We start from the raw sequence: 25,274 nt of genomic DNA, 5'->3' as shown, positions 1-25,274 counted from the left end.
TAGCTCAGCACTTTCTTCTCTCCTCGGTCTCTAGATTTCCACCTCGAAGCTCACCTGCTCAGCCTGTCAGAGACAGACCTCAGTCTATTTCCCAAGCCTTTCCCCTTGAACCAAGATATTAGCTGTTTCTTTGGAGATTACTGTTTGAAGTCCATACAGTTCATAGTTTTTGAAAATGTGGACTTAGCTCTGGGATTTGTGTTGTTTCACATGGCTTTGTAGTCTCAAGATCATCTCTGTCTCAGCTTCCAACTTTCCCATGTTACTGGAAATATAGTTCTCTGAATTCCATGTCAATTCACAAGAAGTGAGATTAGTATCTTAAAGGAAATAAAGTTTTATTAATTTGCAGGCAAAATGAGAACTACTTGAGCTATTGTTTGAGAAAAAAAGAGCAGTCCTGGTGGATAGTGAAAGAGGGACAGCTTTTATAGAGCTTTTATAGAGCTTTCTGATGGACTTAAGTACTGAGGCCTGATGTGCAGCCAAATGGAGGTTTGAGGCCTGCGGGTTTCTAAATGTGCTGCCCCGTTAGTCTCTGGAGATGTATTCCTTGTCCTGAAAGTTCCTTCAATACTCTGGTAAGCAAGCTAAGGAGAGGAGGGTGGTGACCTTGCCTGGAGCTATAAAAACCATTCTGAATTTCCTCTCCTAGGTAATGGCAAAGGAGGGGGGGAGGGGAGAGGGGAGGAATGACAGTATAGTGAGAAAGAATAGAAAAATGCTGCTTTTTAAAAAGCTTGTATAACTGAAAGTATCCTGGGTAAGTTGAGATAAAATTTAACATGAGAGCTTATTTAGATGTTGGTTCCTGTTACATTTTCCCCATTGTTAGTTTTACCCATGGATTTCTACAGAAAGGGCATCGTAATTGTCTTGATATTTCCTGTTGAAATGAGTAATGTCCTAGATGACTTGATGTCTCAGATCTGCAATCCCAGTTAAGCAGGAGACAGAGGTAGAAGACTGAAGTCCACGTTGCCTCAGGGAAGAAATACCAGAAAAAATAATTACAAAGCAAGAAAAAAAATGGAGCCCTAGCTTTGCCTAGTAAGTGTGAGGCCCATACCACTCTACTACTAAAAAAAAATTAAAAGAAAAATCTAGTATGGAATTAGGGTTCCATATTTTTGTTTTCACACTTTGACCAACATTGATTTTCTCCTTCGTGGATGTTTTTGTTTTGTTTTGTTTTGTTTTTGCCAATCCTGGGGCTTGAACTTACGTCCTGGGCACTGTTCTGAGCTTCTTTTGCTCAAGGCTAGCACTCTATCACTTGAGCCACAGCACCACTTTTGGCCTTTTCTGTTTATATGGTACCAGAAATTGAACCTAGGGTTTCATGCATGCTAAGCAAGCACTCTGCCACTAGGCCACACTCCTGGCTCCAAGTTTAGTTTTTGGTGTATGCTTTTTCTGAGGCTTGAACCCAGAGCGTAGATACTGTCTCTGAAATTTTGCTCAAGGCTAGCACTCTGCTACTTAACCCACAGTTCTACTTGCTTCAGCTTTGTTTATAACAGTTATTCTAGTAGAATTTAATTTGTAGCTTTAATTTGTCCTAATGACTAGAGGTGTTTCATGATATTGTACATCTACTCTGGAAAGATTCCAATTGATGTCCTGTGCCAGTTTCAAATTTGGTTTGATTTTAATTAATAAATTTATTGCTATTTTGTGCCTGTCCTGAGGCTCGAACTCAAGGCCTGGGCTCTGTCTCTGAGCATTTTTGGTGGTCAAGGGTAGTACTCTACTACTTGAGGCACAGCTCCACTCCCATTTGTGTGTGTGTGTGTGTGTGTGTGTGTGTGTGTGTGTCTAATTGGCAGTATACTCTCTTGTACTTTCCTTCTATGCTGGCTTCAATCTGTGATCCTCAGATTTCAGCCTCCTTAGTTGCTAGGATTACAGGCATAAGCCACCAGTACCCAGCAGTTCATAGTTTTTTGTTCATTTAGTGACTTATCTTTCAAGTTTCCAAGCAGGAATAGACATAAGAAAATGCAACACTACACAAGGTTTTGTTCTATGCAGTTATTTTCTTAAAGCCACAGTAGTTACTTCTGTCCTAACCTTTCATTTTCAACTAATTTCCAATTTAGTAAAGTCATTGCTCAATATTATGCTGTGCAAGACTAATGCACAGCATCACTCATCTCATAACGGATCTCCTTAGTGTGAAGTATATTGAACTGTTTAGAATGAGTTCGGAGTGAGCATCTGTCTATGACCAGAGCTGTTTCTAAGGACTCCTTGCCAGTCTCCTCAGCCTGGCCCGTTGTGAGGGACTTTGCGGTCTGGTATGCACTTCTCACGGACGCCGCCCAGGGCATTACTGACACCGTAGCAATGAACAAGAGCAGCAGGCTTGCTTGGCTCACCATGCTCCAGGGGCACCATGCCATGTGCTGGCAAGTTGGGGTGTGGTTATGGCTCATCTTTGGTGCATAGCCTTCCCTAAAACACAGAAGAAAAGAGAGGAGCAAGGAGATATTAGCGCCAAGCGGAGGACTGAAGGACTGCACCCAGTGGGAGAAGCCACCAAGTGAGGACATGGACCCCGCAGCAGGAGCCTACCTAAGGATGCTTGTACTTCTCTCTACGCAGACCTGGAACCCAGGAGTGGCCAGGAGCACTGTGAGTGGAGCAAATCATTTCACATGTCCATAAGAAACTTAAGAAAAATCTTTGTATTACTAATGCATTTTTTTTCTGAATATAGTTGGTTGGCCTGCTTCATCAAATGAAGCTAACATGAAGTGGTTTATAATTGATTTGCCTTTGTCTGTCTACAAGCTTTAGAAAGCATATTTTGATTATGGGAGCCCAAGCCCAGGCTGCTGTTTTTCAGTCACTGAGAAAACTAGTGTTTTGATATTAATAAATCTTATAGGAAGTATGTTAAAAAATAAATCACCAACCCTGGACCAGGTGGCTTGGTCCTGCATTAGTGTCACAGATATACTGAGTTGGTATTACAACCAGGAGCAGACCAGTGAAAGGCAAGGATGTCCGGAAAGGCACAATATCCTCAGGCACAGAGCAGGTTCAGGGAAGCCTATTCCTCTCACGTTCTGAGGCTTGCTTAAAGAGAAACAGCCTTGCCAGGAGTTTGGCCTAGAGGTAGAGTGCTTGCCTAGCATGCATGAAGACCCAGGTTCAATCCCTCGGTATCACATACATGGGAAAAAGGCTGGAAGTGGTGTTGTGGCTCAAGTGGTAGAGCTGTAACCATGGAAAGAGAAACAGCCTTCCTGAATCCCAGCTCTTTTAACAGTATCTGCACTGTTTTCTGCTTTGTTGTACTGCTGACTCTGGAGATTTCTGTGTAGCAACATTCATTTCTCATTTCCACACTGGCACCATGAAATTCTGTTTACATGGAATGGTGGGCATTTAACCCTTCAATTAAGAAAATTTCCAAAAAATTTCCTACAATCAGTATCTCTGTCACAGGGTATCTTTCCTGGAGGAATTTCAAGAAACCACCTTGTGTCCTCCCCACTAAAGTTTTAAAAGAGGATTTACAGGAAGGAGTGCAGCCAGGTGTATGAAAACACTTGGTTATGAAAAAATTTACTGCAGTAGCACTCCTTGAAGATGCCCTGACATAATTAATGACCCATACTTGTTGATAGTCAATGGAGTGGCATACTTAGGAGCAGAGCCTGAGTTAGGAAGTCTGGTTCTAAGCTGCATGTCAGCTATGTGGTCTGCAGTAACTCAGACCCATAGGACATGTCTGCCTTTTTAGTCACATTCTTTTAATGTTGTTTGCTAAAGTGCCCTGCTGGGAGAAAATATTTTCAAAGCACACTGAAATCATTTACTGCTAATAATCTTTGTCCAAAGCAGATTATGCTCCTCAGAACATAATTTCAGGAGAGAAAGTATATGTGTGTATGGAGAGGAGACTGTACATTTGTAAAAATGCCCTAGGTGTTTTATGTTGTGTTTGAAGTTGTCTACAGGGCTCTCTGATGAATGGCATTGTCTCACAGTCCTGCCAGGGGCGCCCAGGAGAGCCAAGTACAGCCACAGGACTCAGTGCTTTGGAGCAGAAGCCTCTCAAAGGCTCCTTCAGTTCTGTGTATAAAGAAGGGTTTCTGGTAAGTATCTGAGAAAAGGCTGCTCTGCCTGCCTTCTGAATTTTATTTCACAGAATTGTACAATCTTGACAATGAGAAATATATGGATTCTTTCAGAAACTGGGGTTTGGTGGGTTGCTGAATGTAGCAGGGACTGGAAAGTCTTGTGGCAGGAATGCTGTGGGGAGTCTGGCTTGCAGCAGAGGGAAGCTTTGTTCTTGGTCTGTGCTGTCTTGGTTTGTCTTGTCTGTGCTCCGTACACTAAGAATACGTCCTCTAGCCTTTGACTGTCTGTGCCTAGGAAGCTGACTATGCTCAGTATCTCAGGAGGATGAGACTTTAACAGATTCCAACAATGAAGAGTGTGGGAACCAAAGGGAAACTCCATTTAGTAAAGCAAACCTGAGGAAGAGTCCCAAGAACCACAAGAAAGTAATAGGCCAGCTGAGAATTGAGAACAGTGCTATGATACAGAAAATAGCGAACATAGCTTCCCTGGAGGGAAAGGATGAGCCCCACCCAGGGGAACTCCACAACTGACCAGCAGACCTCACTGTGAGGGAAATTCATGACTCTAGCCAGCATTAAAAGCTGTTTTTACAATTTGGCTGGGCACTGATCCATGTAGGCATCACACGAAACACCTGTTGACTTCTTATAACAAGGATAGTGACACTAGTGGGCTATCTTGTAAAAGGGAAACCTTGAAACTGAGCTACCCACAGTCTCAGATCTCACTAACATTCTAACTTTCTATGTTCACTACTGAGAGAAGCCTTCCTTCTACTCAAATATAAATCATGTGATCGAGTAAATTTGTTTATACATATTCACACACATGCACATATATACATACATATACTTGCACACTCACCAAAAGATACATCAGAATAGAGACATAATATTGACTTTTATGTGCATGTTCAACTTGCTTTCTGTTGGTTTGTGGTAGTTTTGTTGCTTACTAATTTCAATTTGTAGACTTTCTTCTGTACATCTCATATAGGCTATTTAATATTTAGGGTTTGCTTTTCATATAGTCCATTTACTTACATTTTAGTTCTGCTTCTCTCTGCCTCTGCACACTTCCCCCAAGTTATCATGGCTAAATGACAACACCTTCCTTACATTATTGAATTTTAAATGGTACTTTGTTATCTTTCTATAATCCTTTCTCATTTGTACTTTTCTTCTAAATACAAGAACTCTTTTTCTTGGTCAAATTTCCTCTTACTCCTGTCCCCCAAATGTAACCTTCCTCATTATATGCAGTGTTTCTGGATTTATAGATGGTCAAATACCATGCTTCTTTTTTGTTTTTATTTTAATCTCTTGTGTTGTTTCCAGTTTGCTTAGGTTGCTTTGTTTTTCTTCCCTTATTTGTTTTTTGCATGTGTATATTTCCTATTCAATTCCTTACATTTCACCTTTTCCCTCTCTATTCCAACATGGCATTAGTAAGATTACTTTTGTACCTCACTCCATATCTCATGGTATGTCTCATAGACATTTCCTAATAGGCTCATGTTGGACACCTTACAACCATTTATAACCAAATACCAAGGATTATCATTTCATTTATTACACTGCCTTCTTTCCATTTTAACCTTGATGATGCATCTTTATTTCTGTCGTTATCTAAAGATATTGCATGGGGGGGGGGAGGGAAATGGGTACGAAGACATGTGAAAGGGTCTCAATGTATGTGAATTAATGCACCTTCTATCTGGCAAATATCATGTAACCCTTTTACTAATTACAATAAAAAATGCAAAAAATAAAGATATTGCAGTAATAGTAGTGAATAGTGTTCATTAGAGATTTCCATAAATGAAAGGTGATAACCTGATAACCACTGTAGCTATAGTAGCTATAGGAAAGCTTCCTCATCCACAGCCCCAACGTGTTCCACCTACAATATCATGATGATTTGGCAAATGAGACCCCTACCTCTAATCTAGTAACAAGAAAATGCATCCTAACCCAGTCATGTGCAAGTAGCCACCAAAGCACACCACACATCATAGCCTCTACCAAAACTTGCCTCTGGGATGTATGGATACCAGAAAAGAAGCACTGGATTCATAAATAAACAGGGCATCAATTCTGCCTCAACAGCCTGTACATAATCCCAATTGAAGGACTTAAGTGGTAGTGAAAAGAAAGAAAGTTAAAACAAGAAACTCAGTGAAAGCATGAAAAGACTGATTAAAGAAAGCAAACAGGTAGTGTTGCAATAACTGAGAGAATAGAAAGCTGTTTCCAGTCATTGACAAAGGAACGCAAATGGATAGCAGAGTTATCACTTGAGAAGGTAATGGATGATATCCAAATATCAATTAAAAATCCTGGAAATGAAGCATTCAGTCATCCATGTGGAACTCTTAAAGAATCAAATTGAACCCGTTGTGAGTTGGTGTATAACTAATGTCAGAAATTAGAGTTTATAGTAGATGTTCAACATTAATAAAAAAATTAAGGTTAAATGGAATTTAGAAGACCTTAGAGCCTCTATCAAATTCGATCTGAAGAAACTTGGGGACAGGAGAATGAGAAGTAATATACACAGAAGATAATGAGAGTCTGCAAATAATAAGTTCAGAAAATTCCCTAAACTGAAGCAGGACAGAATCATCCATGTATAAACAGGCTTGCAGATCACCAAAAAGGCAAGATGAGCAATACATCCCAAGGTAATTATGTTTAAAATCAGGATATACATACCGAGAGAATGTGGAATGCCACAAAGGAGAGACAATCTATAATGAGGAATTTGTTAGAATACTACCAGACTTGTCAACATAAAGTAAATGAAGAGAGGGGATGGAAAGACACAGTTCAGGCTCTGAAAGATAACAATTGCCAGTTTGACCTAGAGCAGTCTGACTCAAGTATAAAGAAGACTTCGCCTGGGGGTGGAAGAAGGGAAAGTGGGAGAAAAACATGGGAAAATGTATCAGTGTTCAAAAATTATTATACCCACTACCCAATGAATTTAACTGTAACCCCTCTATACATCACCATGATAATAAAATACAATTAAAAATGGGGGAAAAAAGAAGACTTCACATGACAAACAAAACTAAAAGAATTCAGGACTAAGAAGCCAGCATATTAAGGCTAACAAAGGAAATCCTACCCATGGATTTGTTTAACTAAAAATACAAACCCCTATAAGATGAGTAAACTAGTAACAGGATAGAAAGGTAGCAAGCATGTTAAATACAACAGAAGGAAAGAAAGAAATACACTTTTTTTAAAAAAATAGGATCGTTGTTGTTTGGCTTTATTTTCCCATGTTTCAAATATCAATATATAAGTTTTATACTTCATTTTAAAAAGCAATTCTGCTGGATACCGAAGAACAAAAGAGTCAGGTTCCAAAAGTATGTGAATGGTAAGGTATTATTTAACATACTGAATATTCTAAATTTAAAAAAAATTTAATGTATTTTTATTGTCAGGGTGATGTACAGAGGGGTTATGGTTACATTCATCAGGTAATGGGTACATTACTTCATTTTTTAAAAAATTGTATTGTAGGGATAGTGTGTAGAAGGGTTACAGTTATGTTTGTCAGGTAGTAGGTACATTACTTCTCGAACCTTGATACCCCTTCTCATGTTTTTGTCCCCCTCTCCCTCCCAAAACATGTCTTTTCATAATACATTTTTACATTTGCAATGAGTGTGAATGTTCTTAACCATCCAATCAAAATATGTAAATTGTCCAAAACACATTCAGGTTTATTAAACAATGAATTCTTGACAAGCACTAATAGATCTCATCATAATGTACTAGACTTCATTACCAACTCTCAAAAAGGTATCCATTATCCAAACAAAGCATAACCCAAGAAAGGACAGTGCAGAACAACTGCAAACTTCAGACACATCTACAGAGCATTTCAGCCACTAGCTACACAGTACACATCCTTCTCAGCAGCCCATGGAATATTTTCCTAAAAAGACATACAACAAATTTTAGCAAATAAAGTAAAAATGAAATGAATCCCTTTATCATATCTACTGGAATTAAACCAGAAAGCCACAACCAAAGATGATGCTGAAAATATGCAAACACATGAACACTGACAACATGAACAGTACTCATTGATAGTGCCTGAAGAAAGAAAGGGAAACTCAGCATTCTCCTACCATCTAGCCTAAATGAGTGGAATGCCTATCAGAATCTTTGGAATACAGCAAGAATGTCACTAAGGGGAAAATTATATGAAGTTATGTGTATGAACATTAGGGAGACAGAAAAAACATGAGAGGGATGGGGAAGAGACAGTGAGATTTTTTTCTTTTGCACATGTATAGTTTCCGTTCAGAAAATGACCCTTAAAGAGAGATAAAAACAAATATATATATATATATATTCTACTTTAAATTTGGTGATATATTTCTTCATTTCTGCAAATTCATAAGTATCATGAAAAGTTAATAGATTTAATGTACTCAGAAAAATTTGAAGAGCTGAAAACACTGGACTTGGAAAAAGTTTAATGATATATCTCAAACTGAGGGAAGTACCAGATGCAAAATGAATATTGTAAACAACTTATGAAGAGAAAGATTTAGATGCTTTCTGAAGAAAACTACAAGTTGATGAAACAAATTTTGAGAAAATAAGATGTGTACTCCTCTAATTTGGCAAAAAGAAGAGAAGTGACTCAAAATTAGAATTAAAAAGGAAATATTTCAATAAATTTCAGTGAAAAAGAGTCAGGAGGAAATACTTAAGCTTAAAATCAAATGCCTAAAAGTGAATACCTTTCTAGACCTACCTTAGGGACGTAACGAAAATCTAACCAAGAGGCAACAATGACATGGAAACAGTAATGAACAGTATCCTAATACCCATATCAAGTAGCTGCCTCCAGTTCCCAAATATAGTGCTGGGCATCCCAGGCAATGCCACATCGCAGTCAATTCTGTGTTGTACTCCTTGTCTTTCCATGTCTTGTCATTATAGAAGTGCCCTAGTGATGGGTGTTAACTTGCTTACCAAATGACATTCAGATACCTCTGAACATGTCCCCATATACTGGAGCGACTCAACAATTAGGGATACAGGTGAGGGAAATAGGTTTGCATCCAGTGCCACATCTCTTTGGTAGTTGGAACAGATTACTAAGCCCAGCTATATACTCTCAGACTTACATGGTGACAGTTGACTTATATGGCTAGTGTGAATGGGTAGGATTATATACAGCTGTATTTGTGGCTTAGTTGTCAAGTGTTTGTGCACAGGGGATATTTGGGAATGTCTTTTGTGAGGGAACGACTCAGATGAACATCCCTGTAGAGGAGATGACCTCACTTCCTTGATGAAAGATCAGGTAGAACTCAGAACCCTGTTGCCTACGTAGCCAGAATGCACAACAGCCCCAGCCAGTTCACTGGTCTTGAGACTGTGGAGAGAGAAAGATGTTGTCGTGCTGCTGTCTCCCAAGTTGTCTTGGCTCATGCCTGAGAGAGGACCAAAGAGGGGGCCTCGCCCGTGTCTGGAGACGCTGGGTCACCCCCCAACCCCATCCCGCTGAGAGATTTCCCCAGGTGAACACCAAGTGTCAGTTAAAGGACAGCAAGTCAATACCTGGTCATCATTACCTCTGTCTGTCTCTGTCTCTGTAACTGTGTGTGTGTGTGTGTGTGTGTGTGTGTGTGTGTGTGTGTGTGTGTAGCTCCTTTTCTAGTTTATTTGACTAGATTATGTGGCAGTGAGTCTTAAAAGTTTGCTACCTGTAGAATTTGAGTTCACCTTCCTTGATCCCATTCTAGGATGAAAATCAAATGACAATGGGTGAACCCCGAAGGGCAGAGACACTCAATTCAGGCACACTGGAAGAGTTGGTGGACCACTTGGTGCCTGCCCAGCTGATGGGGGAACCCTTCTTTGTCCCTACCTTTCTGTCTAGCTACAGAAGGTTTACCAGCCCCCAGCAGGTGTTGGACCTGCTGTTCAAAAGGTGAGTGAGCACTTTGTTCAAGATCAGGGGACCACTAAGCAGGACCTGGGAAATGGCCTGAAACTCTGAGCCCAAATTTGATCCAAGGAAGTGGCGTCTTCCAAAAATCACTGTCTTAGTCTACTGCCAGAACCGTATGGTTTGAGCCTTGGCAGTTTTTGCCCAGCCTGGCCCACTAGAGCAGGCTGCACCTCTTCTTTGGGACCTGTTTCCCTTAGAAAGCAGGTCTAGCCTCCAGCAGCACTTGCCCAATGCCTCAGGGAAAGCAGACTCCATTTGGAAAAGGGGACTTCTCATTCTATCTAAGAGGAGTGCCTCTAACCAGTATGTAGACATCCTGGCACACTGGATTAACAGAAGGAGTTGGTTGGGCTCTTCCATATTATCAAGAGTTATGAGTTATGAAGCAGATTCCCAGGCACTGAGCATGGTTGAGTGAAAAGAGCAGGAACGCTCTAATGCTGTGAAATGCAAGACATGGGGAGATGGCCAGTAACACTAAACATTCTAAACAGGTTCTGCCGTTGTGATGTCCCCCTGGACTCCTGTGGAGAGGCTGAAATCCTTCCCTATTACTCTGAGAAGACTATCCCACAAGACCAGCTCAGAAAGTGAGTGGGCCTTCGGTTCAAAGACTGGACACATCTGTCTCCGTGTGAGGATATTGTGTGCCCAATAGAAAGGACACACAGTGCCCAAATCTCTTGTGATTCTTTTTTAAATAGTTCTTTTTAATGATCTTTACATAGTTGTACAAAGGAGTTGTCATTCACCAAACACTTTATGAATGCAGTGTATGCTGATCAACGTCACCTCTTTCAGCATTCTCACCCACTACTACCAACTCATCCCTACCCTTATCCTAATTTTAGATTATATATTAAAACTTGTGCTATTTAGCAGAGCAATTTATATTGTACAATGCATCTTGAACTGTGTCATCACTTCAACTTCTTCATCGTTCTACAACCCATCATATCGCTTGCATTTCTCAAGTCTGTAGAATGTACAATGAATTTTTGCCTGTGTTCTCCCCACTTTTCCCATTTATTCTTTTATTGTTTTCCCCTTATCCCCACCCTATCCTCTTGCAAGTATTCCTTGTTGGGCTTTGACTTAGTCTTTTAAAATAATTACACTGTTTGTGCTCTCTATCAAACTTTAGCTAATTCATTGGATACCCTTGCTTTCCACCCAGTATGTTTATTTATAGCTTTACAGTTTCTGGATCTGACTTAATGCATTTTTTCTAAGTCATTCCACACTACAATATCATTCTTGCTGATGGACTCCATTGTTAATATATACCACATTTTCTTGATCTGTCTGTTTATTGAAGGGCAACTGGGCTGATTCCATATATAGACTATGGTAAATAAATCTGTAATGAACATGGTTGTGCTTGTAGCTTTAGTGTGACCTTTTTGTGTTCTATTGAATACATGATCAAGAATCGAATTGTTGGGTCATAGAATAGCTCTATGTTTAATTTTTTGAGGAACTTCCATACTGTTTTCCACAGTGGACAAACAAGTTTACCCTCCCACCAACAGTGTAATAGAGTTCATTTGTATCCATATTCATGCCAGTATTTGTTATTGTTAGTTTTCTTGATATTGGCCACTTTAACTGGCATGAGGTAGAATCTTCTAAATGTAGTTTTGATTTGCATTTCCTTTATAGCCTGAGATGTTGAACATTTCTTCAGGTGTCTATTGGCCATTTTTATTTCTGAGAATTCTGTCTTTACCTTATCAGTCCATTTGTTAATTGGATTGCTGAATTTGGGAGGTTTATTTGATAGGGATTTATTATTTTGAGCACTTATGTATATTTTGGATATTAAGCCATTGTATGATGTAGGCTTTCTATATAGCTTGTTAGCTATGTCCCTTGCCTGCAGAAACTTTAAATTGTGAAGAAATCCCATTTATCTAGTCTTTCTTTGATTTCTTGTGATTCTGGATCTTTGTTTGAAAGTTCTGACATGTGTCTAGGAGCTCAAATGTTTCCATCCCCCTTTCCTGTGATGTTTTCATAATTTCTGTCTTGACATTGTCTGCTCCATTTTGAATTGATTCTGGTGCTATGATGTATAAGGCTCTAGTTTCAATTTTCTGCCAGTTTTTTCAGCTGCCTTTCTTTCGACCTATATTTTACTAGCGTGTTGAGGTGAAAGTATTTGCCTGGAAGAGAAAGGCATGAGACAGCAGGTAGATATCTGAGCTTCAGGGAACCCAAGGATGCCTAGGGCTCAGAAGTAACCACTGGAAGAATCAGTCCCCTATAGAGCCTATTTCAGCCAGACTGACCCAGCATTTATTAGGGGACACAAACAAGTTTGGAGACCTTGCTCCTGGCTAATGAACCCTCAGTGAGAGCCAGGGTCAGGCTGTGTCTTCAGAACAGTGTGGTAGGATGACACATAGCTCACAGATAATCGGGCAGAAGATTCACCAGCTGAGGTGTCATTGTGATAAGCCATTTAGACAATGTATTTAGTGTGGAGAGGTTAGAGAGGTTGAAGTGTGGGGCTTCTTAAAGACAGAGCTGCTCACAGTATTGATCTTGGGATCCTTCCCTGGATATTATCTGTGGCTCCTGCCTAGCTTACCTGGCCTGAAAATGCGTCCATAGGCAAAGTGGCTTGGGATTAGGGTCCACTGAATACTGGATTCATAGAGACAGGCCTCATGCTTGTCCCATCATGGGTGCTCAGGGGGGACAATGGGAAGAGGGAGAGGACAGGACTCTGACTCAGCTGCATACCTATGTCCTCCCAGTGCCATTTCCTGCATCTTGGACACCTGGCTGGATCTGTACTCAGAGGATTTCTGCCAACCTCTGCAACGTTCATGCTTGAAGAAGCTAATGGTTTACCTGCAATCGTACATGCCTGGTTCAGATGTGGAATGTCGTGCCAACATGCTCCTCGCCCAGATGGAAGCCCTGGAGCCCAAGAAGGCTGAATCTGAGGGTGCGAAGCCAGAGCTGGGAGGAGGGCACAAAGAAGGGGAGTTGGGGCAGGGTTTCTCTGGTTGGAATATTTAAGTGTGGCATAGGACTAGACTTAAGGAGGATCCTGAAAGACAGAGTGGGTAGGAGGTGGTTTTAGAAGGTAATCTATTGAAAGTAAGGAACTGAACATTTCTTAGCACATGGTATCTTCTCTGGCTTTGAAAAAAACGTAGAATGACACTGTAATGTGAAGAATCTTGTGTCCTCCTGCAGGTCTTTTACCAGCCCAAAATGCTTATGAAGAGCTGAAGCCAACTCAGTCTGCAGCTATTGTTCCCTGCCTAACAGGAGAGCCAGCTCCACCCATGGCTCTGATGCCTGGCCCAGTTGGAGTAAATGGCTCTAGTTCTGAGCTGGAGCCCAATTCAGGTTTAGGACAAGCCTTAGTTAGGGTGCCAAGCCAAGAAGGAGAATTGGAATCAGAGCCAGCTCCAGCTGTGGCTCTGGAGCCCAGCTCAGCAGGAGAACCCTCATCAGCTAGCTCAGACCCAGAGCCAGCTCCAGCTGTGGCTCTGGTGTCCAGCTCAGCAGGAGAACCCTCGTCAGCTTGCTCAGACCCAGAGCCAGCTCCAGCTGTGGCTCTGGTGTCCAGCTCAGCAGGAGAACCCTCGTCAGCTAGCTCAGACCCAGAGCCAGCTCCAGCTGTGGCTCTGGTGTCCAGCTCAGCAGGAGAACCCTCGTCAGCTAGCTCAGACCCAGAGCCAGCTCCAGCTGTGGCTCAGGAGCCCAGCTCAGCAGGAGAACCCTCATCAGCTAGCTCAGACCCAGAGCCAGCTCCAGCTGTGGCTCAGGAGCCCAGCTCAGCAGGAGAACCCTCATCAGCTAGCTCAGACCCAGAGCCAGCTCCAGCTGTGGCTCTGGAGCCCAGCTCAGCAGGAGAACCCTCATCAGCTAGCTCAGACCCAGAGCCAGCTCCAGCTGTGGCTCTGGTGTCCAGCTCAGCAGGAGAACCCTCATCAGCTAGCTCAGACCCAGAGCCAGCTCCAGCTGTGGCTCTGGTGTCCAGCTCAGCAGGAGAACCCTCATCAGCTAGCTCAGACCCAGAGGCTCCAGCTGTGGCTCTGGTGTCCAGCTCAGCAGGAGAACCCTCATCAGCTAACTCAGACCCAGAGCCAGCTCCAGCTGTGGTTCTGGTGTCCAGCTCAGCAGGAGAACCCTCATCAGCTAGCTCAGACCTAGAGCCAGCTCCAGCTGTGGCTCTGGTGCCCAGGTCAGCAGGAGAACCAACACCATATGTAGAGCTGAAACAAGAGTCAGCCCCAGTACTTGCTGTTGAGCTGGAGCCAGTTCCTCTTATGTGTCAAGAGCACAAGACAAATGGAGAACCTATTCCTGAGCTGGAACCAGTGGCCTCAGGTTCCATTGATTCAGAGCCTAATGAGGCATCAGGTTCCTCAGGAGACCCTTACAGTCTTCCTTGTGGAACCTCACAGAACTGGATGTACAAGGAGAAGTGTGATTTCTTGGCCTTTCCTCCTGATCTGGTGGCAGAGCAGCTCACCATGATGGATGCGGTGAGGTCCTGGGCAGGGCTGAATGGAGGGTGGCGTACCCCCTTCACTCCTGCTTTGTTCTGTAGTTGCTTCTCCAAGGGGCCATGGTATTGTCTAAATCCCAGCTTCACAATGCCTAACCACATCAAAAACAAACTTCTGACATGGAAAACACTAAAGCAGAGAGGAGACCCATTCCCTTCCCACTCACAGCCAGACTTATAGCTCATTCTTATGCCAAGAAGCCTCTCCAGCATTAGTTCCTTTTAGGCAGCTGTTGTATGAGAGGTTAGGGAAGACAAGATTGGCCTTTAAGGGAAGAAATCGCAAGTGAACCAGGAACCAGGCATGAGGTGGGGTGTGAGGGCAGATGCTTCTGGCCAGAGTCATTCACACAGAACTAATTTCTGCTTGATAGATTTTCCTACCTTTGTTTCCTTCTGTGTATCTGGTTCTGGTTGTACTAAGTGCTTAGCACACGAGGTCTAGAGATTCCCATAGGCTCAGGTCACCTCATCCACTTCCCTAGCTCCATCACTTACTATAGTCATCGCACCATTACCTGGGCACTGCAATCTGTGACATGGCTAATGACACCATTCTCTTCTGCAGGAGCTATTCAAAAAGGTAGTGCCCTACCATTGCCTGGGCTCTATCTGGTCCAAAAGTGACAAGAAGGTCAAGGAGCACTTGGCCCCAACCATCTGGGCCAACATCACTCACTTCAACAATGTGTCCTCCTGCGTAATCACAAGCTGTCTGGGGGACCATAGCATGACGGCACCAGACAGGAGACTTGTGGTGGAACACTGGATACATGTGGCCTGGGTATGATACAGATGTCCTCCAGGCACTCTCTTTTCAACCACATATTCTCAGGATTTTTACTGGCTCCAGAGACCTGTGTGGATCCCAGTCCCTCCTTCCCACTTACAGTGATTCCACTAACAAGTCACTCATTCTCTATGTGATCACTCCTTTCTCTCACCCAGATCGTGGGCTGAGGAAAAGGATTTTCCTACTTGTCCCACATTTCCTGTTGTACTCCCTGATCTTCCTAGAATCCTACCAAGTATGAGAGGCTGAGCCAGCAACCATGGTGAGATCTGGTGTGGGAATCATCCACATCTCACATAGTCTTTCTCCCCAGGAGTGTCGAGTCCTGAGGAACTTCTCCTCCCTCTTTGCCATCATCTCTGCCCTGCAGAGCTCTTCCATCCATCGGCTGGAGAGGACATGGGAACAGGTTTCCAGGTGGGTCCTCTCTCTGCAGGAGCTGTGCCTGCACCAAGGCTGGCCTCACCCACACTAAGACCCAGGACCCAACCTCTAGAGAATGGGTGTCTTGGCTGTGGGACTCCATTTGCCTGGGTACTGACTGTCTGGTCTGACTTTGGGAGGGGTCATCTACCTATCTGTCTGAACTTGGACAGAGACACGGGGGGAGTTGCCAGATTTCTGTGATTGCCACTGATCTCTGTTTAACTGAACTCATACCAGAACTGCATATTGGAAATGAACTGGACACCATTGCATCAGGATCAAAAACTTGCTCCAAGCCTGTGTGGCCTTGGGGCTCAAAGGGATCTTTTCTAACCGTTTTGTCCAGGCAGTTGGAAGTCTTGGTTCTAAAACAAAATGGAGTTCCATTCTCTCAACTCCATCATTCCAACTGTCACCTTCTCTTGGTTTCTCCTGCAGGGATAGCTTCCGAAGATTCCAAAAACTGTCAGAGATAATTTCCCCAGAAAATAACCACTCCAGGTTCAGGGAGCTGCTATTTAAGGTAGGGGAGGTGGGCGAGAGGAGAACAAATGCATGTTAATTGCTCCCTGAGAATGTGTTGATAATTTCAATTCTGTGTTTTCTGGATTAAGAAGAGGAGGCTGCTTTAACAGTAGCCAAGAGGCAACTCATATTAGATACAGTGCAGGAAGACATGGTATCTTAGCAGGGCAGATGAGCCCAGGACTGGGGTGTCTTGTTTCCTGCTGGGATTTTATTTATATCAGTCAGACTTTTGTGCTGGTGGATGTGACTGAGTTTTTTTTTTCCTAGAGAGCAGGGCCACCAGTCCCCAGGTACCCTGGCTTCTGCAGCCATTAATGTTGGCAAGACCTCACTGGGGAGAGCCCTGCTTTGGAGTGCCCTAGGGGATCTCAGGGTTGTTCTGGGGCTGAGTAGACATGGAAGTCATTGGGTCAGGGCAAACATCCAGGCTCAGGATGTAACCTATGAGGGAACTGAGTGGGCCCTGTTCTGCTCTAGAGGAGAAGCTGCTGATAAAAAAAATTGAGGGACGTACAGCAGCTTGATCTATAGAGAGCCTAGCTGATTTAAAAATGGAAGGGAGTGATCATCTCACTGAATTTTTTCCCCTAAATTCTCTAGTAGCTAGCATGTAGAAGGAAGCAGGAGTCACTTCCTTATCACACGGCAAATTGTCCACATCACAGGCCCTTGAGAATCTCCCCATCTTAAGTGTAATATACCTAGCTTCCATGGGAGACTAGGAGAGGATTTGTAGAAAAAGAACAAACTTTGCTTTAGATGTGGGCCCAATGCCAGAACAGAGAATGCAGACACCTGGGGCAGGCAGAAGGCTCCAATCTTCCTTTCTCTTTGAGCCTCAGTTACTCTAGGGACCCTGGAAGACCCTAAAGGGCTAAAGGAGAAGACCCTGGTCGGTGGCCAGAGGAGGCCCCTTGTATAGCTGCAGGGCACTGGACAGGTTGCCATATTTCTCTGCACCTCATGTTTCTCATCGGCATATATATGGAGAGGTGGGGAGCTTTGGGATGATGAGATCCAAGGGAGAAAGGAATGTTGGAACTCCAGAGCTCCAAAAAGTCAGGACAGCACCACTGGAGGAAGATGCTACTAAGCCCTCCAAGCACCCTACCCTCCCCAGGCATGTATATTACCTGCATACCTTGCACATGGAAACAGTGGGAGTGAGTCCATGTTCCTCACTTGGGATCCCACAAAAGTGAAACTCAGGCAGAGACTGAGCTAGAACTAGCTTGCTAGGCAATCATTAGGCCTTTGGCACAGATGACCAGGGAATCCTTTGTTCAGCATCTGGGATGATGGCTGAGAGAGGCCTCACTAACTCCACTTCCACTCATGGCAGGAGGATTCCAAGTTTGCCTCCAAGGAGAAGAAGGCCAAGAGGGGTCAGAGGCAGTCAAAGGAGGTGGTGAGTAACTGTGCCCAAGGCTTCAACTGCCCAAGGGACAAAAAGCCTCCTGCAGGTCTTCTCACCTTTCCCCCACTATTAGAATTGGACCCCATGTCTTGGAAATTCTGGCCCTGTTCTTATTGCGGAAGGGTTTCTGGGCCTACCAGATGCAGGGCTTAATCTAGAGGGAGGCTGTTGGGCACAGGCTACACCAGTTAGAGATCTTTAATGTCAGCCAGGAACAAAACGGATGGTGGATGCAGTTTGGATTTCTAACTGCCAAGAAGGAACTTCAGAGAGAATGCCATATGATCCCCAGGCTTCTCTGATACTAAAGCCATGTGGAGCTAGGGGTGGCTGAGCATGTCTTGGGGGAAGGGCCCCGGTCCTAGCTTATCACCCCAACCAATCTTACAGGTTATGGTCAAGGACACTATTCCCTACTTGGGAATATTCCTAAAGGACCTTGTGATGATTGATGCGGCTTTTCAGGACTTCTTGGATGTGAGTAGCCAGGGCCCAGTTGTGAGCCTGGGGCTGGTGGAGAAAGTCCCCTGCCCTTGAGACCCTTACATCTACTCTCTGAGCAGAGTACTGCGCCCATTTTTCCATATGACAGGCAGAGCTGCCTGACTATAGAGATACAGGCAGATTACCCACCTGAAACAGCAAATTCCTCAACATTGCCTAGTTGGGGCAAAGAGAGTTTAGTCAAGACTGAAAGACATGTCAAATGTGTTTAGCAAAGTCATCTTACCTGAAGCCCAAGGCCCTCAGAGTGTTTAGATAAGAGGCTCTTGTGATCCCTGTCCCCAGGGAAGGGCTAGACATTGGGCAAGTCCCATCTGGGTGCTGCCCTCACTCAGTTCCCTGGATGTGCATTCTGCTTCCAGGGCGCAAGCAGCCCAGGCAAGGAGTGGAGCCATTCCTAACCACATTCCTGTCTGTCTTTCAGGAGGGAGTAATTAACTTCCAGAAGTTGAGAAAGGTGAGTCGCAACTGCACACACAATGTAGTTGAAGCCTAGCAGGTGTGTCCTCTAGAGTTATGTGGACATTGAGTAGAGAGGCTAGGGACCCCCAGCAGGAAGCTGGATGTCTGTGGTAGGATTTAGGAGACTATCCCGAGAATGGCTGTGTAAACGAACCCAGTGAAATAGGGAGGGACCTGTGTGGGACAAAGTTGAGGGGCTTGCATTTCAGAGAGCAGGAAGCCCTTGCTCACCCAGCACGGCCATTCATGTGCCCATCCTGTCCTGTCCTCACCAGGAATATGACGTGATGGAGCAGGTGAGGCAGCTGCAGGCCACCTGCAATTATTATAACATCTTACCAGAAGAACATTTTATTGCCTGGTTCAAGGGTTTAGAACGGCTCAGCGAGAAGGCCAGGTGAGCTGGAAGCCACAGGGGCAGGAAGGCGGGGGGTGCCCCAGGATTGAGTCATGAGAGCCTAGGTCTGTACCTGTGTCATGGTGACAGTATAGAGGGTCTAGTGAGGAGCTGCTCCCAGGCTCTAGAGTTCAGGTAGACACAGGGAGGGGCCCAAGCATGGCACATTGTCACCTCAGAGCTACCTCTTCCCTTAGTTATGACCTGTCTCGTGCACTGGAGCCCCGGACCCAGACCAGCAGCAAAAACCTTAATGCTAAGAAGCGCTTAGGCATTGGCAAGGCCTGGAAGAGGTAAGTGCATGAGCTTCGGTGGGCAGGGGCCAGGGAATCTCCTGGGCTGGGACATACGAGGCACATATCCAGGTGATATCTGCTTTGTTCCTGATTAGAGAGGCTCAGCTCTCTGGTGGTCTGTTCCTCTACTGTCATATCTCTATCTTATCCTTAAAGCCAGAAAGGGAAAGTGAACTGGTGATTGGCCGAGATCCTAGAAACACTGAGGGTGTTGGGGACCAGGAACGGGCCCTTGTGTCCTTGTGGAGTTCCCTGTAGTAAATGGCCCCCTCCATTCAGCCGCCAGGCCCAGAGGACTGACCTTAATAGCAGTGGCAGCTCCCAGTCCATGCCGTTGGATCTGGCCAAGTGTGGCCCTGATAACAGCAGAGGGGACATCCCTGACAGCAACATAAAGCCTGCTGGTGCATCCAGCTCTGACCTGAAACTCAAGAGCAGCCTCATCAAAAAATCCTCTGACGTCCTGGAAAAGGTGACACTGGCCCTCTCTGTACCTCTCCAGCTTTCTTTATAGTTATGCCAAGGGTCCCCAAAATTCAAGTCCTAACCATGCAGTTTCTGGAGGGCCCTAGAGCTGGCTGCCAGGCCAGGACACTTTTCAGTGCTTTGGCTTCCCCTGACATTGCTGCTGTCCACCACAGGTCAGGGGACGAGCCCTCCCCTCAGCTCCAGGAATTTCAGAGACCTCCTTGTCTTCCACCACCACCTTCAGACCCTCAGCCTCTACCAAGTCTGGGGCTGTCAGAGGCAGCAATATCAAGAGTCCTGGGTCTGAGGTCAAAAGTAACAGCTCTTCCATGCCTCTATACAACAAGCAGATAGGAGATGCCTGTATCATCAGGGTGAGCCTACAAGAGGACACAGGAAATGTGTACAAAAGCATCCTGGTAAGCTGGGCAGCGTGGCATTCTTCCTCCCCCAGCGAGGACACAGACCTTTAAGATCCCCCATTTCCCTTCTCTTCCTTCCTGAATTTGACCTTGTAGTGAGCTTGAAGAACTGATCATGGTGCACAAAAAAAGGAATGTTCAGGGCCTGAGCTGAAAGGGGGTTTCAAGCCATGTACACAGCCTAAGGCCAGGAATGGACGTGCAGTTTTGGGGCCAGAAAGGTATCTGAGGAGAAGAAACAGGGATAAGCTAAAAGAAATCTAGATTTGTCTAGAGCAGAATCAAACTGCAGCATTCATAATATACATTGGAGAAAGAGGAGCCCCTGCTTTCTAGAGCAGATGGGGTAGCAGTGAATGTAATCAATTGCCTGGGAGAGGATTTTCTCTCTCAGATACAGGAAGGCTGCTGAGTTGGTGTAGTCACATTCAAATCTAGGTTAGGAGACAGGAGGTCTTAGCAAGCTGCTGGCCTTGGAGACAGTTAAGTGCTCAGAGCCTGGGTGGCATTAACCATGGAGCCAACTGGAAGGTTGCAGTGAATTGGTTTCTGCAGTGAATCGGTAGCTTCTCCTTCCTCACACTGGGGCTGCTCTGTCCTGTTCAGTTCTCTCAGCCAGATGAAGAGTGGCTCACATTACCCACCACCTGGGACACTCCATCTCTTTTTTGTCCCCTGAGCTCTGACCCCTGGGGGAATTTCAGAAGTGCCCATCACTTCATCATTGAGCCTACAGTAGGACTGGCTTGTAGGAGGCATTAGGCATTGGGCTAACTCATCCCTTCCACTGGGTTGTTTCATTTTGCCATGGGCAATCATGTTCATACAGGGCAAATAGCTGAAAAGGAGTGTTGGAAGAAGCAGGACTAGACTAGTTGGGAAAGTATCTTTATGTGGTGATCACTCTCAGTGAAGAATAGTTGAAATACTCCATGTCATCCTGTGTGCTTGCTGTGCTCCATGCTGAGATGGATCCAGAGGCTCCTGGTCCACTGAGCTCGGGGAAGGCACACTGGGCATTCATTCCAATGCCTTATGTCCTCCCTTGACCCAGGTCACAAACCAGGAGAAGACTCAGGAGATTATCCTCAAAGCCATGAAAAAACATTTATTGCATGGATACAAGCCAGAGCACTTGGAGCTGGTCCAGATAATATCAGAGGATCGAAGTGAGTCACTGAGTAATGGCATAGGGGGGTCAGCATGGACAGAACCCTAAATCTGGGGTATAGCTGTAGAGTGGTGGACATTGTGTACCTTGAACAATGCTTCTTTCAAGCCACACTGAATACTTAAGAGCTCATCACTGCCCAAGGTGTAGGTAGATACAGTTATGCTTGCTCTGCCCAGCGAAACAAGAGTCGGTGCAAAGAGACCATCAGTAAGGAGTGGGGAGAAGGCAACTACCTTGTGGTAGGGTGGCCAGACTGTTCATTAGAAGAGACTGCCTTGCTTGCTAAAATGTGGAATGATGCATTAGAAAGAATCTGAAGAAGTGCTTCCTTCACATACATGGGATTCTTGATCTATTCTGAGCATTGCAAAAGGATGTCCCACAAATGCCCCCAAACTCAATTTCAACATGTTCACATCACAAATCCATGCAAATGACATGAGAGCATGCAGTAAGGAGCTGAGTCACTGTTGTTTTCTAGAGGAAATAAAGTAGAATCAAGCATATGTGCAGCCCTAGAGCAAGCCAGTGAGATTTTTGAGACCAGGAGAAAGTCCCCAAACTTCTCTCCTGTGTGTTCCTCCTTTAAAGGGGTTGAGAGTAGCAAAGGGGTTAGGAAGAGATGGGAGAGAATTAGAGGCAGAGGACAGATACACATACAGAAAGAGACATATAAAGTACAAGAGAAATACATGTCCATGGACCAGGTTCTTGGTGTATATGCTCCATTGATTGCATCGATTGCAGTTTCCCTAGATGATAAAATGTGTCTTAATTTCCTGCAGTGTTCTCACTATGTAAGCAGCCTGGGTTCCCTTTATTCAGCAAAATAAGTCAGAGGCCTAGGGAGGCTAACAAAGTGAAATGAGAAACAACGATTTTGGCAGAAATTGAGTCCAGCCCAAATTTAGGGACAGGAGACTCCAGTACAGAGAATACTTGCTGGGAGAGACAGAGAGGGAGGGAGGGAGGGAGAGAGGAAAAGAGGGGGGCGGGAGAGAGAAGGCCCAATGGCAAGACCTGCTGCGTGCTAAGCAAACTGCATTGGATGACCCCAAAGCAACTGCACAAAGCTTGGGTCAGTGCCAGCACTGTGGTCCTTGGAGTCCTTGTTCTCAGTAGGACAGTGCTCATAGCAAATAATCTCTGCCTGCAGATCTTGGTAAGTCAGACTGCAATGAGGGCAGGATAGGAATACTCTGTGCCACCTGTAGGAGGAGCTGGCATGAGATGCTGGTCCATGTCATTCTCTGGGCAAGACAGGTTAGGTTTAACAGTCAGCAAAGTCTGTTCCCAGGCAAGAGTCACAAGTGCTGGTCTTCTTGGAGGTGGACTGGGGGCATTGAAGGTCTGTAGGAGGCTCTCAAGGGATGGTGTCCCAGTTTCTGTCAGTGCTGCTTACTAGCTTTCTATCCTCCTTCCACCAGAGCTGAGGATCCCTGGGGATGCTAATCTTTTCTATGCCATGAACAGCATGGCGAAGTATAATTTTATGCTGCAGAAGTCGACCTATTCCCTGGAGCAACAGTCAAGCATGGAGCCAGTTCCACCCTCCATGAAGAGAAAGGATTGAAAAATGGAAGGATGTCGTCAATGGGTGTTTCCCCTGGCTGGCCTGGGGCTAGGCACTTCCAAACTCAAGTGGCCCAAGCCACATTGTACTTGTCACTAACCACATGTCTAGGACACACTCAGAAACATATATCCAGTGTTTCCGCGCTCTCAGAATCATACTTGAAATGGACAGAGTGTCCTGCCATCCAGGACCCTCTCAATGCCTCAAGTGCCTCTCCTTTTTGGGATGGAGGACTGCCCACCCCGTCTTTAACTGCCAACTTTTGCTGGTGCAGGGCACCACTACTTACGCTGTGGATTCCACAGGCTACCCCCTTACCAAAGCTGATGTGACTTTTAAATTCTGTCCCGCTGCCCAGGGACCTCAGGTGTCCCAGGAGTACACCCCCTGCCTTTCAGTCATCCTTGCCTTTTTTAGGCTGCATTGAAGAGTCTTCCTTGTGAGTGTTGCCTACAACAAACCGTAGGGCTCCAGAAGGCCATAGAGGAAAGGACTCTGCTAGAACTCAGTCTCTACTCCTGAAGTGCAATCAGTGGTGTACTGTGGTAAGATGCCAGTGCACCCAGAAAAAACATCCTGGGCAGTGGAGGCACTATGGATTTAATTTGGGGAGAGCATTGACACCATGTCTATTGCTTATAGGTAATATTTTTATACCTAGCAGAAAGAACAGTGCTACTGATTGGGTAGAATAATGTTTAGCTATATTGATTAGGAAATGTAGATTTTTATATTTATAATAAAATTTTGTTTCCATTGTAGTCTGGTCATTCTCATTTTGCCTTCATGTCTAGTGTAAATGAGACACTTTTCTACTTTATGTGAAATGGGAAAGCTTTTATTTTTGTTTACCAGTCCTGGGGCTTGAACTTAGGGCCTGGGCACTGTCCTTAGACACTTTTTGCTCAAGGCTAGCACTCTGCCACTTGAACCACAGCGCCACTTCCAGCTTTTTCTGTGTATGTGTTACTGAGGAATCGAGCCCAGGGCTTTGTGCATACTTCTGGCCCCAGGAAAGCTTTTAGTATGGTCAGTTCAGTGGAGTTTATGGGGAATTATGGAATGTTGCAACTCTCGTGCGTTCTAATGAAGGAAGGTTCACCTTGCAGGGAGCAAGTGTTGAAATCATTTTCACTAAGCTGGGTGCTGCCATGACATGGAGTAAGAAATCCTGGGACTGGAGATTCTAGATGCTCCCATAGACCATGGAACAAAAGCTAATGGTTGGATCTCTTTAAAAAGAGCATTTCCAAATAACCAAATACAAATATTTGTATTTGGTTATTTGAAATTGGATAGGGAAGGGGGGAAAACAAGATGAGGGGTGGGGGTAGGGGGGAGGGAAATGGGGACCAAGACATGTGAAAGGGTATCAATGTATGGGAATTAATGCACCATCTATCTGGCAAATATCATGTAGCCCTATTAATTACAATAAAAATTATATGAAAAAAAGAGCATTTCCAGGGAAACAGCAATTACACGCAAGGACTGGAGGAGGTGATTTCGACTATTCATACCTTGTGGCCTCTGGAATGGGATTAGACTTCAAAATTAGGGAGTCCATGGACAGGTACACAGCTGAAATTGCGATAAGGGAATGTCTGCTTGCTAGTGCTGACGAGACAATGGAACAGGACATTTAGAATTAACTCCCTGAGAAATTCAGGCTTCACAAAAATCGTCTACAAATGTCATCACTGAAATAGGAGACTGGAGCCTTCAACAAGGCACTAAACCAACTCTGGAGGAGACAATCATGGTGTCATTTGCCACATAAGCCATGCCATGTTCTAGTCTCCCTGAACCATGGGCAAACGACTATGTGTCAATCTAAGAGAAATATACAATATGATGTATAGAAACAATGGCATGTTGGAACTACTCGCTTGTCTTTTTCTTTTATTGGTATTTTTATTTGAGGGGGTTTTACTATGTAGACCTGCCTCAGCCTCTAGAGTACTGGTATGGAGCAGGTACAGCACTGTGATACCAACTCAGACTCCCCCTATGTGTTTCTCGGGTCAGGCCTCTGTACTGCTGCTTTCCCCTGGCTCTCCATGGTCATCTTTGCTCACTGTGCCTTACTCACCTCCTCTGACTTGGGAAGCCCAGGTGTTGCCACAGCTCCTACTACATGCGGTAGTCACTTGCCAGCCAAGTGGGAATATATACCTACAGTATTTAGTTG

The 25,274-nt window shown here is 44.6% G+C and overlaps 2 protein-coding genes across 2 annotated transcripts; both read left to right on the top strand.

Annotated features, from left to right (window-relative positions):
* The first annotated feature begins 554 nt into the window (after nt 1–554).
* On the top strand, nt 555–14,262 carry LOC150065144 (ral guanine nucleotide dissociation stimulator-like). Its single transcript, XM_090329309.1, has 7 exons — nt 555–2,637; nt 4,002–4,109; nt 9,878–10,065; nt 10,581–10,676; nt 12,849–13,042; nt 13,297–13,452; nt 14,156–14,262. The coding sequence occupies exons 1-7, from the start codon at nt 2,554–2,556 to the stop codon at nt 14,260–14,262; spliced, it is 933 nt and encodes a 310-aa protein (XP_090185435.1). The 5' UTR covers nt 555–2,553.
* Nucleotides 14,263–14,378: 116 nt separating this feature from the next.
* LOC150065143 (ral guanine nucleotide dissociation stimulator-like) lies at nt 14,379–23,168 on the top strand. Its single transcript, XM_090329308.1, has 13 exons — nt 14,379–14,597; nt 15,189–15,404; nt 15,727–15,830; nt 16,278–16,362; nt 17,710–17,775; nt 18,175–18,261; nt 18,713–18,745; nt 19,026–19,147; nt 19,345–19,440; nt 19,723–19,915; nt 20,085–20,330; nt 21,388–21,502; nt 22,935–23,168. Exons 1-13 carry the CDS (start codon nt 14,379–14,381, stop codon nt 23,078–23,080), a joined length of 1,728 nt encoding a protein of 575 aa, XP_090185434.1. The 3' UTR covers nt 23,081–23,168.
* Nucleotides 23,169–25,274: the final 2,106 nt, after the last annotated feature.

Source organism: Megascapheus bottae, chromosome 3, assembly GCF_031878675.1.
Source record: "Megascapheus bottae isolate mThoBot1 chromosome 3, mThoBot2.hap1, whole genome shotgun sequence".
Taxonomy (NCBI): domain Eukaryota; kingdom Metazoa; phylum Chordata; class Mammalia; order Rodentia; family Geomyidae; genus Megascapheus; species Megascapheus bottae.
Note: the sequence above shows the minus strand (reverse complement) of the source record. Positions and strands in the feature narration are given on the sequence as shown.